Source organism: Mandrillus leucophaeus, unplaced genomic scaffold (genome assembly GCF_000951045.1).
Source record: "Mandrillus leucophaeus isolate KB7577 unplaced genomic scaffold, Mleu.le_1.0 Scaffold373, whole genome shotgun sequence".
NCBI classification, from domain to species: domain Eukaryota; kingdom Metazoa; phylum Chordata; class Mammalia; order Primates; family Cercopithecidae; genus Mandrillus; species Mandrillus leucophaeus.
The window spans coordinates 785,804-802,139 of NW_012103954.1; the positions used below are offsets into that span (position 1 = coordinate 785,804).

Genomic DNA, 16,336 nt, shown 5'->3' on the forward strand with positions numbered 1-16,336 from the left:
CTGCACCTGGCTAATTTTTTGTATTTTTAGTAGAGACGGGGTTTCACCGTGTTAGCCAGGATGGTCTTCATCTCCTGACCTCGTGATCCGCCCACCTCAGCCTCCCAAAGTGCTGAGATTACAGGCGTGAGCCACTGCATCCAGTGAACTAATAGATTTCTAAGCTTATGATTCTTAAGTTGGTACTGGTATTTTAGGGCTTCTTATACCTGAGGAATTGGTAGCGTGGAAAGTCCAACATGACTCCAAGTCGACAATTTATTTATATTTAAATATTTTTGACTTTAGAATTTGGTTCTGGGCTTATGCACTCATAGTTTCACAGAAAATAGTAAAGTTTTGGGTAAGCCTTGACTGAGGAGGAGGAAATAGTTTGTCATTTCAGTTTCCTTTCCCAAAACCTTCTCCATTTTCTACTTTTTGCTACAGGTAGATAACCTGTTTCTGTAGATAATTTGAAAAGCACTCGTTTAAACTGAGTTTCTTCTTCACTATGGTTGGAAAGTAACTGAAATGATACATGTTGAAAGTATAATTCTTTAAATTTGCATTATAACTATTTTGATCTTTTAATATAGGTCTTTGATGGTATACATTGCAGAAATTTATTTCAGAGCTTGGAAAAAGGCTTCAGGGAAAATACTGGAGGTATTTTCATTTTTTTAAATGTTAACACTTATTTTTATTATATTTCAGTTACTAAATAAGTAGTCAAAGAAGGGTTATTTAAGATCCATGTTTATGCACTCTGTCAAAATAAAGCCAAATAATCAAAATTTGTTTGATGGGCAATCCAGTCGCTTGCTAAGATGTGTGGTTTGTGGGAGGTAGGACTGTGCCCTTTCAGGTGGGAGGGAGCTCTGACCCTGGTCTTTCTAGCCACATGTGCTCACTGGGCATTTGGAATATGGCCAGTCTGAATCGAGATGTGTTGTAAATTTAAGAAACATACCAGATTTCAAAGACTTCATATGGAAAAAGGAAAATATAAAATATCTTGGTACTTTTTAAAAATGTTGAGTGAATGTTGAAATGATAGTGGTTTGGATGTATTAGGCTAAATGTGGTAGTTGGCTCTTCGTGGGTTTCACATCCTTGGATTCAGTCAACCAAGGATCAAAAATATTTGGGAAAAAAATCCATCTGTATTTAACATGTGCAGACTTTTTCTTTCTTGTCATCAGTCCCTAAACATACAGTGTCACAGCTATTTATATAACATTTTGTATTAAGTATTGTAAGTAATCTGGAGATGATTTAAGGGGGACAGGGTGTGTAGGTTATATGCAGATACTACTCCACTTTATATGAGGAGTTTGAGCATCCGCAGACTCTGGTATCTGAGGGAGGTCCTAGAACCAACCCCCCATGGATACCAAGGGATGACTGTGTAATATTAAAGTAATTTTACCTGTTTCTTTTGTCTGTTCTTAATGCAGCCACTAGAAAATTTAAAATTGCATCCGTGGCTTGCATTCAATTTCTGTTGGATAGTGCCATTCAGGAACTTCAAGTCACCTCTTTTAGTTACATTATTTTTGAGAATTTGAAGATACTTTCTTTGATTATGGGTAACTCTGGTGAATACATAGTATTTATGTTATGAAGATAGGGCTATGTAATCCACAATCCCAACTCAACATCCAGGCACCCTTTTGGGAAGAAAAAGTATCTTTGTTTTCACTTATATTTTTCTTATACTAGGTTCTCAATCATTTTGTTTTTCTCTGAGAATAAAATTTTTACTCCGGGTCAGAAAGGAGCCTCTCACAACCCTGTGTTCTCTCCAGACTTTTCATTCCTCTTTGGAGGGCAGGCCCTGCACTGAGGGCAGAGGGAGAAGCCTGCAGGATGCACAGAGGCTGCCCCATGTCTGGAGTTACTTCCATCCTCTCTGCTCCTCTGCACTACTTACACTTGATTTGTATTGCCAAGGTTTATCACTGACTTCTAGAAAACCAAAAGTAGGCTGGGCGCGGTAGCTCACGCCTGTAATCCCAGTACTTTGGGAGGCTGAGGCGGGTGGGTCACCTGAGGTCGGGAGTTTGAGACCAGCCTGGCCAACATGGCAAGACCCTGTCTCTACAAAAAAATAAACAAAATAAAAACTATTTGACTAGATGTATACAAAATTGGTACCAACAATGTGTATTTCTCAGTCTCACTCCATTCCTCTCTGCCCTCCCTCTCTTTATAAGTTTTTCAGGCAAATTCCAGACATGAGATTTCATTTCTATATACTACTTTATTCATCTCTCAAAAATGTGCTTATGGAATGCCATTGTAATACCTAAAAATGTCACAGTAAATCCTTGGTATTTTTAAAAATAATCAAGCCACACTGAAATTTTTCCAGTGATCTCAAAATGTCTCCTTAGAGTTTTTTTGAATTAGGACTCAAGAAGTTGCCCACATGGCATTTGCTTGTTATACCATTAAAATCACTTACTCCAGAGCCTTCCTCCCTCCTTTCTTTTTTTTTAAATCTATGCCATTGGTATGTGAGGAAACTGAACGAGTTGTCTTGTAGAATGTCAGCATTCCGGTAGTTAGCGCTAAAGATTTGGATTCAACTTTTATGGCACAAATAACTTCCCAGGTAGTGCTGTGTATCTCATCTTTCATTGCAAGTCAGACAACGTGTGGTTGTCCCACATTAAGTGATGCTAAGTGACTTCAGGTGAAGGAAATATTTTCAAATATAATGGAGAAAAGGAACTTGAGCATCTGCAGATGCTCAAGTATTGTATACTAATACAAACTCTGGTTTGTATTAGTATTAACCCTAGGAGCGTTTCCTTAGGTCCTTCCCCAAAGCCATAGAAATCCCGCTCATGTGTGAGGGCGGGCACAGAGTACAGGTACAGACCATAGGGTCCACTGGGGTTTTTTGCTACTGTGAGAGGCTAGGCCTTTCCCCAGTTGCTGCACTCTGAGTACCATGAGTGCATGGGGCTGATGAAGGGCTTCCCACACCTTCCTTGCTCAGCCCTTCTCAGTAGTGGCCCTGAAATATCTTATTTACAGTTTCCACCGTAGAGGTAGTTCTGTTTTTGTTCTGTGGAGGCTGTTGGAACAAATCCAGTCTTCTGAAGGTTGTCCAGGTCAGTGATGAGTCAGAAGAGGGGACTCCACACTCACCATGCACTCGGTCTCTGAAATTTGTCTGATTTGAACTACCCTTGAGTGGTAGGTGGAAGCTTACCTTGCCATTTGGCACAGATTTGATATTTCATCAAATAAAAGAGAAGTGAAGCGTTCTCCTTAATATATGAAAACCAAAGGAATTCTAAGAAGCATGGACTTAAAATAAGAAAGCTTGGACAAAATGATTCAGGTTTTTTTCTCATGAAATGTAAGATGGACAGATTAGACTTTTTTTGTACTCCAATGCTGCACTGCTTGTCAGGTCGTCAGTAGGACACACACACACCAGGTGCTTTGCATTGCATTTGTTATTTCAGACGATTGAAAATGATTGCATCCAGGACTTCATGTTCCATGGGATACACCTTCCAAGGAGGTCTCCAGTGCATTCCAAAGTGCGGGAGGTAAGATTGTGAACAGTTTTTGAAATAATGTTTCCTCTGTTTTGTTTTCAGATAATTGTTTTGGTTACATTTTAAAATTAAGTTAAACTTTCACAGACATCTATTAGGGGGATTTCTCAGAACCTTCATATTTGATGTCTGGCAGTTTTATTCTTGCCACCAAAGTTTTAATGAGGAAAGCAAAGGTGTATTGTTGAGATGGTCAGTATTATATTTGAATGACTTTAAATTCAATTCTCTGTCTTGAGATTTTCCAGAATTATTAGTTTCTAATGGCCACTATCATTTTTTTCAAAGATCTTAGAGGGTATTTGAAATTATTTTTATTATTTTACTTATTAAATTCCAATTTTGCTGTTCTGCAAACCAAATGAATAAATGTTTTGATTGTTTATTTGATACTTTGTTCTGTAAAGGTAATCTCAGAATTCAGATATTAACTTTACCTTTATATTAATAATTGTAAATGGACTGACTAGGTAAGGTTCTATCATCAGTGTCATTACTACACTGATAGGTGTTTGATGGATCATAAGGATCCTGGCAGGAGGAATGGGAAAATCTGGTCTGCTGTGTTTGGTTAAATTAAGCAGCTGCTGTTGATCAGTGTTGTAACCCATGGGATGCCTTGTTTGCTTGCTGTTAGTTTTGGCAACCATATGTCAAGAAAACAAGTGAATAAAGACTACCCATTTCTTTGTTTTGTTGTATAGTGAAACTACTTCTATTTATAGAATGTAAATATACTAATTATATTAATTTTGAGTGGATAAGAAAACGTTTCTTTGCATTATTGGTGATTTAATTTCGGTTACACAAGGATAAAGAACCCAGAGATTTATCTAGACTACTGAGTTTTCCAGAGGATTTAAAAATCGTGATTGCATATATTTAGGATAAATACATTCATTCAGTGACCTCCCTGTCCTACCCACCTGCCACCCCCATCCCAATGTGGCTTTATTTAGTTGTAGTCAGTTTGGGTTGTTTATTTCACATAAATGGTTTGGTGTTTCAAATTTTATTTAGTAGATTTGCATCATAATAAACTACATGTATTTATGCAAACTATATTTATGTTTATGTAAACTATATGTAGTTTATATGTAAACCATGTGTATTTTCATATATTACTTTCTGCTGTGGTAGTCTGAGTAATTAAGATATTGTAAGTATAGATATCACTATTTGATAAATTTATGGAAAAATGCACAAAAAGAATTTAAAGGGAGAATATTAGATTTCACTCAAGTGAAATGTGTTACTCAACTCCAAGTAATTGTTTTTGTCACAACTTATAACACATTATAGTTTTTTCCTCAAATTTTTTTGATAACTATTAAATTTATATGATAAGTCATTTTATTGATATTGAAAGAGGCTTCAGGCAGTGCTTCAGACGTCATTTGAAATTAAAAATCTCAATATTGTTGATGAAAATGTTCTAGAATTAGATAGTAACAATGGTAGCATAGCTCTAAATATAACTGAATTGTATACTTTAAAAGAGTGGATTTTGTGGCATGTGAATTAATTCTAAAGCTGTTTAGAAAATTTTTCTATGAAGCAAGTATACTGTTGATATCAAAATTTGATAGTGTTATACACAAAAAGCAAACTATAGACTAATGTCACTTATCACCATCAATAAAAACTCCAAAATAATAATCAGAAAAAAATAATCCCCATATTGTAGCTCTTCTAGGGTAAAGTTGATACAAGCTCACTTAAAGTGTAGGCTATTCTTTTATAGCCCGTTTAATCTTTCAAAATTTTCTTGTTTCACTAATAAAGTTTAGCCCCAAAAGATGTGACTAGAGAAGTAAGGCAAAATTGATTGTTGTTAGGCACATGAGTCTACAAAGAATTTTGGGAAGATTCTGACTGGAAAAGAAGTGGGTAGGAAAAGAAGAATGAAAGCTACAAGAATGATCGTTTTCTGATTTTTTCATAAGTTTTGGGAGGAACTTGATACCTAAATTAATCTTGTACAGTGAGAGGTCATTAAGTATGACACCTGCTTGTTACAAAGTTATGAAACAGTTACCAGGTGTTGATAATAAAGAGGTTTAGTTAGTGTTTTGGAACAAGCATGAGTTCTTAGAACCATTCAGGAATCTACGTGCTCCCCTTTTCCATTTTATCCTGAAAGTCAGAGGTTTAAACGAGTCTTTTTTTGAGGTTATGCAGCTGTTGGCAGAATAGCAGAAACTAGAACCCAAACCATTTTATCGCCCAAGCCGTTAATCTTTTTATTTCAGCCATAGATTTCTTTCTTGTGATTGTCTGCATTTACTGCTCTCCTACATCTATCGAAGTTACTCCTGCTAAAGAATTGTCATGACATGTGGGTGCCAGCCAGAACCTACTTGTGGTAGAGAGAACAATTCTCCCTGTTGCTCTTTCCAAATGCCATTTAATTTAATTTAATTAATGTATTTTTTTGTTAATGCTTTCCTTTTCCTTTTTTTTGGTCCTTAGGTTCTGAGTTACTTTCACCATCAAAAGAAAGTTCGGCAGGGAGTAGAGGAGATGCTTTATAGATTATATAAACCCATCCTTTGGAGAGGATTAAAGGTATACATTTTAAATAGTTTATCCGTGTTTAGAATGTATTACTTGTGCTTTTGAATTTAGCAAACTCTAATTCAAAATTACAATAAAATAGTAAAGATAAAGCTGGAGACTGAATGCTTTGTGAAATTTTTGAACAAATGTTTTTTTCTTTTATTAAAAGCATTTCTTGGTTTCATTTAACTGGAAACCTGGATTGGTTTAGTGCTAACTACACAGTTATTTTTAAGTAACCATGTTTAGGGAAGGAGATTAGAGACATGCCGTAAAGCAAACCAGCTTAGGCTGTGGGTGGTCTGCCGTGCTGTCCTGGGCTGTCCAAGTCCTTGAGATCTAACAAACACACAATGACTTTTAGTGCAGACAACCTGGTATCTTTAGTGAGGATGTGGGGTGACCACTTAGTGACATGCAGTGGGCTCTGAAGTGAGGAAGCTTGATCTTTTCATAGTATCTGTTGACGTTGAATTGAGTAATGTTTGGTCAATTTAAATGTTATGATTATCTGTAATTTGAAAATAAATCTGTATCAAGATAATTAAGTTGTTACTTTGGGAACACGGTACTTAAGCCTTCGCATGTTAACTCTGGGATTCTGAGATATTCTTCTTTTATTATTATAGGCCAGAAACTCTGAAGTTCGATCAAATGCTGCATTGTTGTTTGTTGAAGCATTTCCTATTAGGGATCCAAACCTTCACGCTATTGAAATGGATAGTGAAATTCAGAAACAGTTTGAAGAGCTCTATGTACGTACTTCTGGTGGTCAAGCTTCTTACAGATACCAGCTTTGTCTAGGCTGTCTAGGCTGTGGCATGTACTGCTTGTGTGTGTCCCCAACTCCCCTGTAACAGCCAGAGCTCTGCTCCCACATGACATGGTTTCGAAACCTGGACTATTCTTCAGAGAGAGGCCACTTCTCCCTGGGGCCTTCTGCAACAGCATGGACCCATGGTGTCTTTTTCTACTTTGGGGACGTTTAATTATTTATTACTGCGTGTGGTTTTAAACATTTTATGTATGTGCCTGTTGTTTCCCCAGTGGAGAGGTGGCGTCATACAGTGGGTAAAGCACATGCTGTGGTGTCAGCCCCCTGCTCTCTGGGGTCAGATTCCACCACTCTCCCTTAATAGGAATGTGGCTTTGGGCAGGCCACTTAACTTCTCTGTGTCTTTCTCTGTAAGTGTGTTTGTGACATCGCCTATCATAAAGGTGTCGGGTAGCATAATGAGCAAACGCTGGTTATATTTCAGGGCAAGCCTACAAATAATGCCTGTGGCAGTTGACTTTTCAGGTGAGGTGTTAAGATGTTAAGATGCGGCATTTATTTCCGAAGAGTATTGTGGATTCTTTTCATCTACTTAGTCTGTATTTCCTAACACAGCTTACTTAAGCAGTGCGTATTATCTACTGTCCTGAGTAGTACAGTTTTAGGAAACAGTGACAGCAAACTGCTATTGTAATGCTGTCGCCTGTGGTGCTTCTGAAATGCTCCCTTTTGTTTTTCTTTTTATTTTCTGACTTATGGAAAACCTGACATGCAGAAAGTTGAAGTAATAGTATAATAGGCCTGCACAGTGGCTTACACCTGTAATCCCAACACTGGGAGGGCGAGGTGGGAGGACTATTTGAGGCCAGGAATTTGAGACCAGCCTGGGCAACAGAGTGAGACCTTGTCTCTACAAAAAGTTAAAATAACAACAACAACAGCAACAACAACAAAAAAAAAACAGCCCCGTGTGGTGGCACACACCTGTGGTCCCAGCTATTTGGGAGGCTTCAGTCCAGGAGGTCAAGTCTACAGTGAGCCATGATCACACAGCTACACCCCAGCCTGGGCGACAGAGTGAGACCCTGTCTCAAAAAAAAGAAAAAGTGTAATAAGTATCTGTATACTTCTTCATGCACACACACACATCCCTAAATGAAGTCATTAGTATTTTGCTGTGTACATTATGTATATTTATCTACAATTTTTTTTTTAAGATTCCTTATTTCCAAGTTTTATTTTATTTTATTTTATTTTTAGAGACAGAGTTGTGCTCTGTCTCCCAGGCTGGAGTCCAGTGGTGTGATCGTCACTCACTGCCGCCTCAAACGGGAAGATCACTTGAACTCAGGAGGTCAAGGCTACAGTGAACCATGATTATACTACCGCACTCCAGCCTGGGCGATAGAGCGAGACCCTGACTCTTATTTTAAAAAAAGAAAAAAACTTTGTGGAAAACAAAATTTTAATCTCATGTAATTTTCACATGCCATAAAATGATAATTTGTTCATTTTTTCCGACCATTAAGAAATATGAACCATTCTTAGCACTGTGGGCTGTGTAGGAGCAGGTACCAGCTGGGTCTGGCCTGCGGCATTGTTCGCCAAAGCTGGTTGAGAGCTCCTGTCCCTGGTGCTGCACCTCTTGAGGCTTTAACTCAACCTTTAGATGGAAATTAGGCTCTTTCATGAGGGGACAAAGGAGGTGATCTGATAGATAAGTAAGAGCAGTGGTTATTTCCTGTATCCTCTGTGTACCTTAACTGTTCTCTCATGCTTTTTGGTCTATTGGAATTTCTTAAACCTGAGTAATATGGAGAACCTTTTTTTTTTTTAAATAAAAAAGGGCCTAGGTGCAGTGGCTCATGCCTGTAATCCCAACACTTTGAGAGGCCGAGGAAGAAGGATTGCTTGAGCAGTCGTGGGCAACATGGTGAAACCCCATCTCTACCAATTAAAGAAAAAAAAATCAGCTGGGCACTGTGGTGCGTGCCTGTAGTCTCAGCTACTCGGGAGGCTGAGATGGGAGGATCACTTGAGGCTGGAAGGTCAAGGCTGCAGTGAGCTGAGATTGCACCACTATACTCCAGCCTAGGTGACAGAGCAAGACCCTGTTTCAAAAAAGAAAAGGACTCTTTGAATGTTTTTAAATGAAGAGATGCGACAGAAACAGCATTGCAAGTCATGTGCTATCATTTTGAGTGCTTATCTGGTGATGGTGTAATTGCAAACAGGTCTGGACACTGAGCGGGGAGAGGATGTGGTTGTAAGGTGATTGTCCAGAATATATTTTTAAAGATTATTATTGAAAGTAATTCATAGACAACAAAATGTATAAAAACTTCTGAATCCCAAGAACAGGCCCTCAGATTCCTAAAGTTCTTTTCTATTTTTTTTTTTAATCATCTTTTTTTCTTCCTGTTTGCTTTTTCTTAAAAGACTAGTCATCTTTTCCATTCTTAAGTTTGGATAAAGGATTGGGTTGGTAAGGTAGTTAGCAAGTGTTCTTCTCTAGTTGTGTAGGGTTGTGTCTCAGGTTTGCTAAATGGGCTGAGTGCAACAGCAGGTGGGCTTCCCTTAGTTTCTGTGGAGGAAGAGCAGGCAGGCAGGTGACCCCTCGGTACCCAAGTACAAAGGGCCCTTTCCTTCTGGGTGGCATTGCTTTTCCTTCTTTTGCCTTTCTGGAGGCTTAGAGTTATTGCTGGTTCTTTTTTTTCGTTGTTCTTTGTCTGTTGCCCAGTATCTCTTTCAGGAACTCTTCCTGGCAGATGACACACTTGGTTTAGAAACCATTTGTAAGACTTTATCCTGGGGGCACATCCTGGCTCCTGAACTGCTGCTGGCCTGTGTGCCTCACCAGGGGTTGTTTGCCGCCCTTGTCACGAACTCTCTTTTCTGTAACCTGGGCTCTGGGTTCGGGGCTGATGTGGGCTCTCTGAGGTCACAGCCTCCTGTCTTTAGAGCACCCTTACCTAGGAATGTCTAGGTTACAACCTTTTATGCTCTTTTCTCCGTGAATCTGTTCCTTATTCCCTTTCTTACAGAAATTTCTCAGTCTTTTTGTTTCTATTATTGCTAATAGAAATTGATCATTTTGGTCAAATTTGGGGGAGGAGATGGGGTAAATGCTTAATATTAACTTGAAGTCTCTTTTTTCTAATTAAAGTAGTAAGAATTCTGTTGTGTTTTTCAACGTTCCTAATAGAAAATGTCATGCATAATAAAAAAGAGACTGGAGTAATAACCCCTGTGTGCCCACAACACAGTTTTACTCATTGCTGACTAATCCCAATCCGATTTCTTCTTCCCCTGTCTTGAAACATATTTGGGACATCATATCATTTCAGCTCTAAATGGGTCAGAAGGTATTGGTAAAAGATAATCTTTTTTTTTTTTTTTTTAAATCATGCCATGATCACAGCTAAAGATAAATTAACGATGATTCCTTAGTGTCTTTGGGTACCCGTTCGTTGCTGCCATTTTCTCATTTTGTTTGAATGTTTCTCTAACTAAGGCCCATGTGCTGTGACTAACTGACATGTTGCTTAAGTCTCCTGGACCATGAGCTCTCTTGCTATAATCTTTCTGTGTTTTGTTTTCTTAAAACTTGCTATTTTTGTTGTCATTGAAGAAAGCAAATTATTCTATGACGTTCCCAGCAGTCTGGATTTTATAGAACCCATTCCTGTGATGCCATTAGTGTATCCCTCTGCCCTTTGTGTTTCCTATAAATTGGTGGTTAAATGAGAGAGTTGATCTGAATCATGTATTTGGGATTTTGTTTCGTGAGATTATTTCCCTGGTGATGTTGAGTACTCCCATCGGGGTACTTATTGCCTCATTGTCTCCTTTTGAATTTTTAGTACCACTGACGATCATGGCCTGGATTAGTTCATTACAGGTAGCATTATTTTATTCCTGGCTCTAAAATGCATTACAGCATTTTAGAATTCAAAAGCGTGGTGTACATGGGCCATGCCTTATCTGAACGCCTGCCATGCTCGGCTGAGTGTGCAGATCTCACTGGATGACAGAGCTGGTTTTGAGGCACTGCTGTCAGGGGATGTGGCAAATAAGGCACCACATGCTTCTGTCTTGATCTTAAATACTCTGCTTTAGAAGTGATAGCAAGTAATCTCAGGTCTAGGAATCCATATGTGTCCAGTGTTTCTATGCTCAAAGTTTCTCTAAGTTACGAATTCCTGAAGTGCTCATGTGTGAAGCAGATGTTGATTTCGGGAATTAAGTCAAGGTTTTTAAGCCTTTCTCCCCTCCTACTTATAGAGCCTTTTAGAAGATCCTTATCCGATGGTCCGTTCCACAGGGATTCTTGGTGTTTGTAAAATAACTTCTAAGTACTGGGAAATGATGCCCCCGACCATCCTGATTGACCTCCTGAAGAAGGTGACTGGGGAACTGGCGTTTGACACGAGCTCAGCTGATGTTCGTTGTTCTGTCTTTAAGGTAAGATGTTTTAAATTATGTAAGTCATGTTTATTTCTTGTGGAATAATTAGAAAAACAGAAAAAGAAGAAGATTAAAATAATACCTGTAATCCTACTCCACGGAGATAACATTTTTGGCTTGTCATATATCCAGAGTAAGCTTTTTAAAAACCAAATTAGAAGTGTTTTCTACAAAAAATGACTACTTGAACTAATAGTTGTTTTTAGTGTAAGGGGAGAAGGGGTCCCAGTACTGTTGAATTTATTCTCTTTTGTCTCTTTGTGTGATGTCTTGGAGAAATATACTTTGCATAGAATCTGGTACATAGAATATATTTGGATTCACTTAAGTAATTTTTCAGTATCTCCCACCTATCACCATCACCAATCATAGCTCAAACCTTGCAAGAGAAGCTCACATTTTATTTTCTAAGCAACCTGAACTGTCTTAGGTTTATAGAAATTGTAATGTGTATGTTGGATGGTAGTGGGGTGGCCACTGATCTTTTCTCCCCCTGGCTTTGGTGGGAAAATGCGGAATGAACCAGAGGGAGGGAGCTACCCAGTCTGCAATAACAAATGCTCTCCGAGAGAGGGTTTGTAAATCTGTAAAGCGCTCAGAGAGGCCAATTCAGAGAATTTCTTGAGGGCCTGTGAGATGGCCTAAGAAGAACTGATCTCACTTTCCCGCTACTGGAATCAACTGTTTAGAAGCTCTGACTCCCCTGAGCACAGCAGGTGACTTCCTCTTCCCTCATGTGCAAAACAGACATTTTCAGAGCAGCTCTTGGGCCTCACGGCCATGCCCCTGTGGGGGCTCCTGTGGATCTTCCTCCCCACTTCTCAGGAACCTGCTTGCTTATTTTCTCTATTTGAAAAGTTTTCTGGACTAGGTGCAATGGCTCACACCTGTAATCCCAGCACGTTGGGAGGCCAAGACGGGTGGATTGCTTGAGTTTCATGAGCTCAAGACCAGCCTGAGCAGAGTGGTGAAACCTGGTCTCTACAAAAAGTACAAAAAAAATTAGCCGGGCATGGTGGTGTGCACCTGTAAGTCCCAGCTACTTGAGAGGCTGAGGTGGGAGGATGGGTTGAGCCTGGGAAGCAGAGGTTGCAGTGAGCCAAGATTGTGCCACTGCACTCCAGTTGGGTGAGAAGCCAGACCTTGTCTCAAAAAAAAAATTTTTTTTTTCTCTGCATGTTCAGCCTTTCCCTCTCAGCAGTATCCTTCCTATAGGTTTGTAAGCATGTTCACATCTCCATCTGAGGCAGAGGCTCCCCCATCTCTCCTCATTGCAGAAAGATATTCGGAGGAGCATGTCTGTGTTTGTGGAGTGATCAGACTTTTGGGCTCATGCCTGTTGCTCTGCAGTAATTGTTAGGAACAACCTTCTTACTCTCAAAAGAGTCTTAGTTTAGTGATCACCTAAACAGTCTATCTCCATTTCCTGCCATTCCCCAGTCCACTGTAAAGCATCTTCTATGTCCACTACTCCAGTAAAGCATTTCCAGCCAAGGTTAGTTTCACATGACCACTTCACTAGACTTTTTTGATCTCTGAGCAGAATTCATCCCCACACCATTCCCTTGTCCTTCTGGATGTTGTACAACGTCAGTGCCTCTTCTTCCTCTTTGTCTGTGGTTGAATGCTCTTACTCTTTAAGTGTTGGCTGAGGAGTCAGGGACCCATGTGCTTCTTGCACTGTGATGGGCTCACCCTGGCGATCTGGTTTCCAACCTTGCTCTGATTGCAGTTTGCTTGCAGCTGGTCCCAGTTTACAGACAAGCGTCTTCTTGACAGCTCTGCTCAGGTGACCAACAGGTAGCTCTGCAATTAAGATTATCCACAGCTTGCAGATTAGGAAGTGCTCCTGGGGTGCACAACCTCTGGAGGGGAAGGGACATTAAACCACGACTCAGCCTGGGAAAGCCTCGTGCAGACCCACAGGCAGCTCTAGAGCCAGCAGAGCCCTTCAGACTGGGCCCATACTGATCCACCATTGCACACTGGCTGCCCAGGAGGAAGGCGTTTTCTTCAGGAGGCCGTCCCCACGCATGCTGATGGTGAGGGCAGCTCAGCGGCCCTGGGACAGCTGGGGTGAGTGCCTCATTTCTGACGGGGCCTTGGCAGCATGTTACAGCAGCCACCCTGTCTCCACTGCTGAGTCATTACCATCTTTTCCAAACCTGCTGCCATCCAAGAGTTTTCTTTGTTTTCCTCTCTCCCCCTTGCTCCTCTTTTTCTCCTTGAAGTGGTGATGTCATCTGCTGAGTCACTCACTTGTGTGCTCTTCTTGCTTCTTCCTCCTTCACCCAAGTCCTGTCTTTCCCTTCCTGGAGTTCTCTGAGGTTCACCTGCTCCTTCCTGTTGCTGTCACCCAAAGTGGCCACAGCTCCCTGGCCAGTCTTCTCTCGGTCCTGACCTTCTGAGCACAGTCTGGTGCTTTCATGCTTCTGAGGAAACCCTTGCAGGGCCACTCTGAGATGCCTCCCAGGCCCAGATGAGTCATCTGTGAGGAGGGATGGGTGGGCTCTGGAGTAGAGGAAGAGTCAGCAGAGAATCTACAGAAGAAAGACCAGAAAAGCTGAAGGAGAATTAGGAGAACACAGTGTTGTAGGAGGGTCTACAGGGGCTGTGGGATGGGGGGAACTGGCAAGGTAGGTGGTGGCCGGTGGCCGGTGGCCAGTGTCCAGTGGGAGGGCAGGATCAAGGGGCGGCTGTGGACACAGGTGGAGCAGATGATTCAAATCAGACTGCCCTTTAGTGCTTTGGAAGAAGAGCTGTATATATCTGAAATTTTTTGAAAAAATGATCGTCGTTAAAATATATATGGCCAGGTGCGGTGGCTCATGCCTATAATCCCAGCTCTTTGGGAGGCCGAGGCGGGTGGATCATGAAGTCAGGAGATCGAGACCATCCTGGCTAACAAGGTGAAACCCTGTCTCTACCTGTCTCTTATACACATCTAGATGTGTATAAGAGACAGGAGTCACACACACTGGCTCTGTTCCCTCCAATCCTCATGCAGTATCGAGTCAGGAAATGCAGAGTTCTTGGACTTGGTGCCTTTGGAGACCACATGACCAGTAGTTATTCTGTGTTTCTTTCAACTAAAAAATCCTCTAAAATTTAGCTAAGAGAGAGCATTAAAGATTTCTTTTATAATTGCTTTAATCTTATTTGAACAAAACAATGAATGGATCAAATAGCAGTGGTTGGGCCTATACTAGTTCATTAAAAGTATGCCTTTTATATGAAATAGTTCTAGAAAAAGTGTTATTTCCGTAGGTATATTTATTTCACTAGTAGTTCTAGTAAAGATGGAACCGAATGTTTTCTTTAATGAAGTTTTCCTACCTGAACCTTTCATTGGCATGTTCTGATTTTGAACTGTTTATCTTTCTCTGTGTTGCAGTGTCTGCCAATGATTTTGGACAACAAACTGAGCCACCCATTGTTAGAGCAGCTCCTGCCAGCTCTCAGATACAGTCTCCACGACAATTCGGAGAAAGTGAGGGTGGCTTTTGTGGACATGCTGTTGAAGATCAAAGCTGTGAGGGCTGCTAAGGTACGATGAATAGGGCTTCTTTACCTAAGACATGAAATAGGGACTTGTGTTCATCAAACAGAAAGAAAGTAGTTTTAATTCCACATTTTAAACTGATAACATATTATTTGACCAGTTATCTCTGTCATCAAATGTTGTTTTGTGTTTTTTATCAAAGATTCTAGAAATATTATCATTGTGTTTTCTTTTTGAAAGACATTAATGTAAGCACCCCCTGCCTTCCGTTATATTTTTATCATGTGTGAAGGTTTTCACTGAGATATTTGGTGTAATATTTGGATACTTGGCACCCGGTGAGCACTTCTGGAGAGTGTCGAGTATGAGCCACCCCCCACCCCTCACCCCCCGCCCCCACACAGAATGAAGGAAGGAGACACCCACTTTATGAGAGATGTGCGTTTTGACGTTTTATAAACTACTGAAGTGATTATTCTCTTTCAGCTCTAGTTCTATTCTGCTTTTGGCTTTTGGCTAAGAATGTTGCTTATAATGTTCTTGACTTCATTATTATTTTGGTATCATTGTGAGCTTTCTTTCTCCACACAGTAGTTGTCAGAAATTTACGTTGAGTGCTGTTCTGTTATGGCACAGGATCCAGAAACAGCCTGACATGCCAGAGTGCAGGGTCAGCCAGACAGATTTGTGTGTTCTTAAGAGAGGTGGTGCTATGTGGCCATGAAAAGAACAAGGAGGAACTTTCTGTGGGGCTTCCTTGGAAAGGCCTCTAAGATATAGAAGTATAAAAGTATAGTGTAGATGTGGTTCTGGTGTGCTACCAGCTGAGTAAAGCGGAGACAAATGTGTATGTAAATATTGCTCAGATATGGGTAAAATATCCTTTGAAGAGAACAAGAATTTAGTGCCAGTTGCTTGGGGTGATGAGGTGAGGGGGAGACAGGGTCCCACTCTGATGCCCGGGCTAGAGTGCAGTGGTGTGATCTCGGTTCACTGCAACCTCACGTCATCATCCCTCCTCAGCCTCCCAAGTGACTGGGACTGCAGGAGTGTGCCGCCGTGTCTGGGACTGCAGGAGTGGCCGCAGTGTCTGGGACTGAAGGAGTGGCCGCCGTGTCTGAGACTAAAGGAGTGGCCGCCATGTCTGGGACTGCAGGAGTGGCCGCCGTGTCTGAGACTGAAGGAGTGGCCACCGTGTCTGGGACTGCAGGAGTGGCCGCCGTGTCTGGCTAATTTTTCTAGATGGTGTTTCCCCATGTTGCCCAGGCTGCTTTCAAACTCCTGGGCTCAAGCAATCTGCCCACCTTGGCCTCCCAAAGTGCTGGGATTACAGGTGTGAGCCACCGTGCCCAGCCAATGATGGGGATCTTGTCACTGCATTTAGTACCTATTACTTTGTGTGTTACGAGTTTTGATCTGTGAATTTTTTTTTTTTTTTTTTTTGTCAGCACATACACACTAAGACAACCAGTG

General features: G+C 40.8%; 1 protein-coding gene across 2 annotated transcripts in view; it reads left to right on the forward strand.

The window, feature by feature from the left end:
- NCAPG2 (non-SMC condensin II complex, subunit G2) overlaps positions 1–16,336 on the forward strand; it is an 83,162-nt gene that overhangs the window by 30,196 nt on the left and 36,630 nt on the right. For both annotated transcript variants that reach the window (XM_011990193.1, XM_011990194.1), the window contains 6 exons: positions 579–648; positions 3,465–3,551; positions 6,033–6,128; positions 6,749–6,874; positions 11,179–11,358; positions 14,756–14,908. In XM_011990193.1, the coding sequence (XP_011845583.1) occupies positions 579–648; positions 3,465–3,551; positions 6,033–6,128; positions 6,749–6,874; positions 11,179–11,358; positions 14,756–14,908 (712 nt within the window). The remainder of the gene's footprint in view (positions 1–578; positions 649–3,464; positions 3,552–6,032; positions 6,129–6,748; positions 6,875–11,178; positions 11,359–14,755; positions 14,909–16,336) is intronic.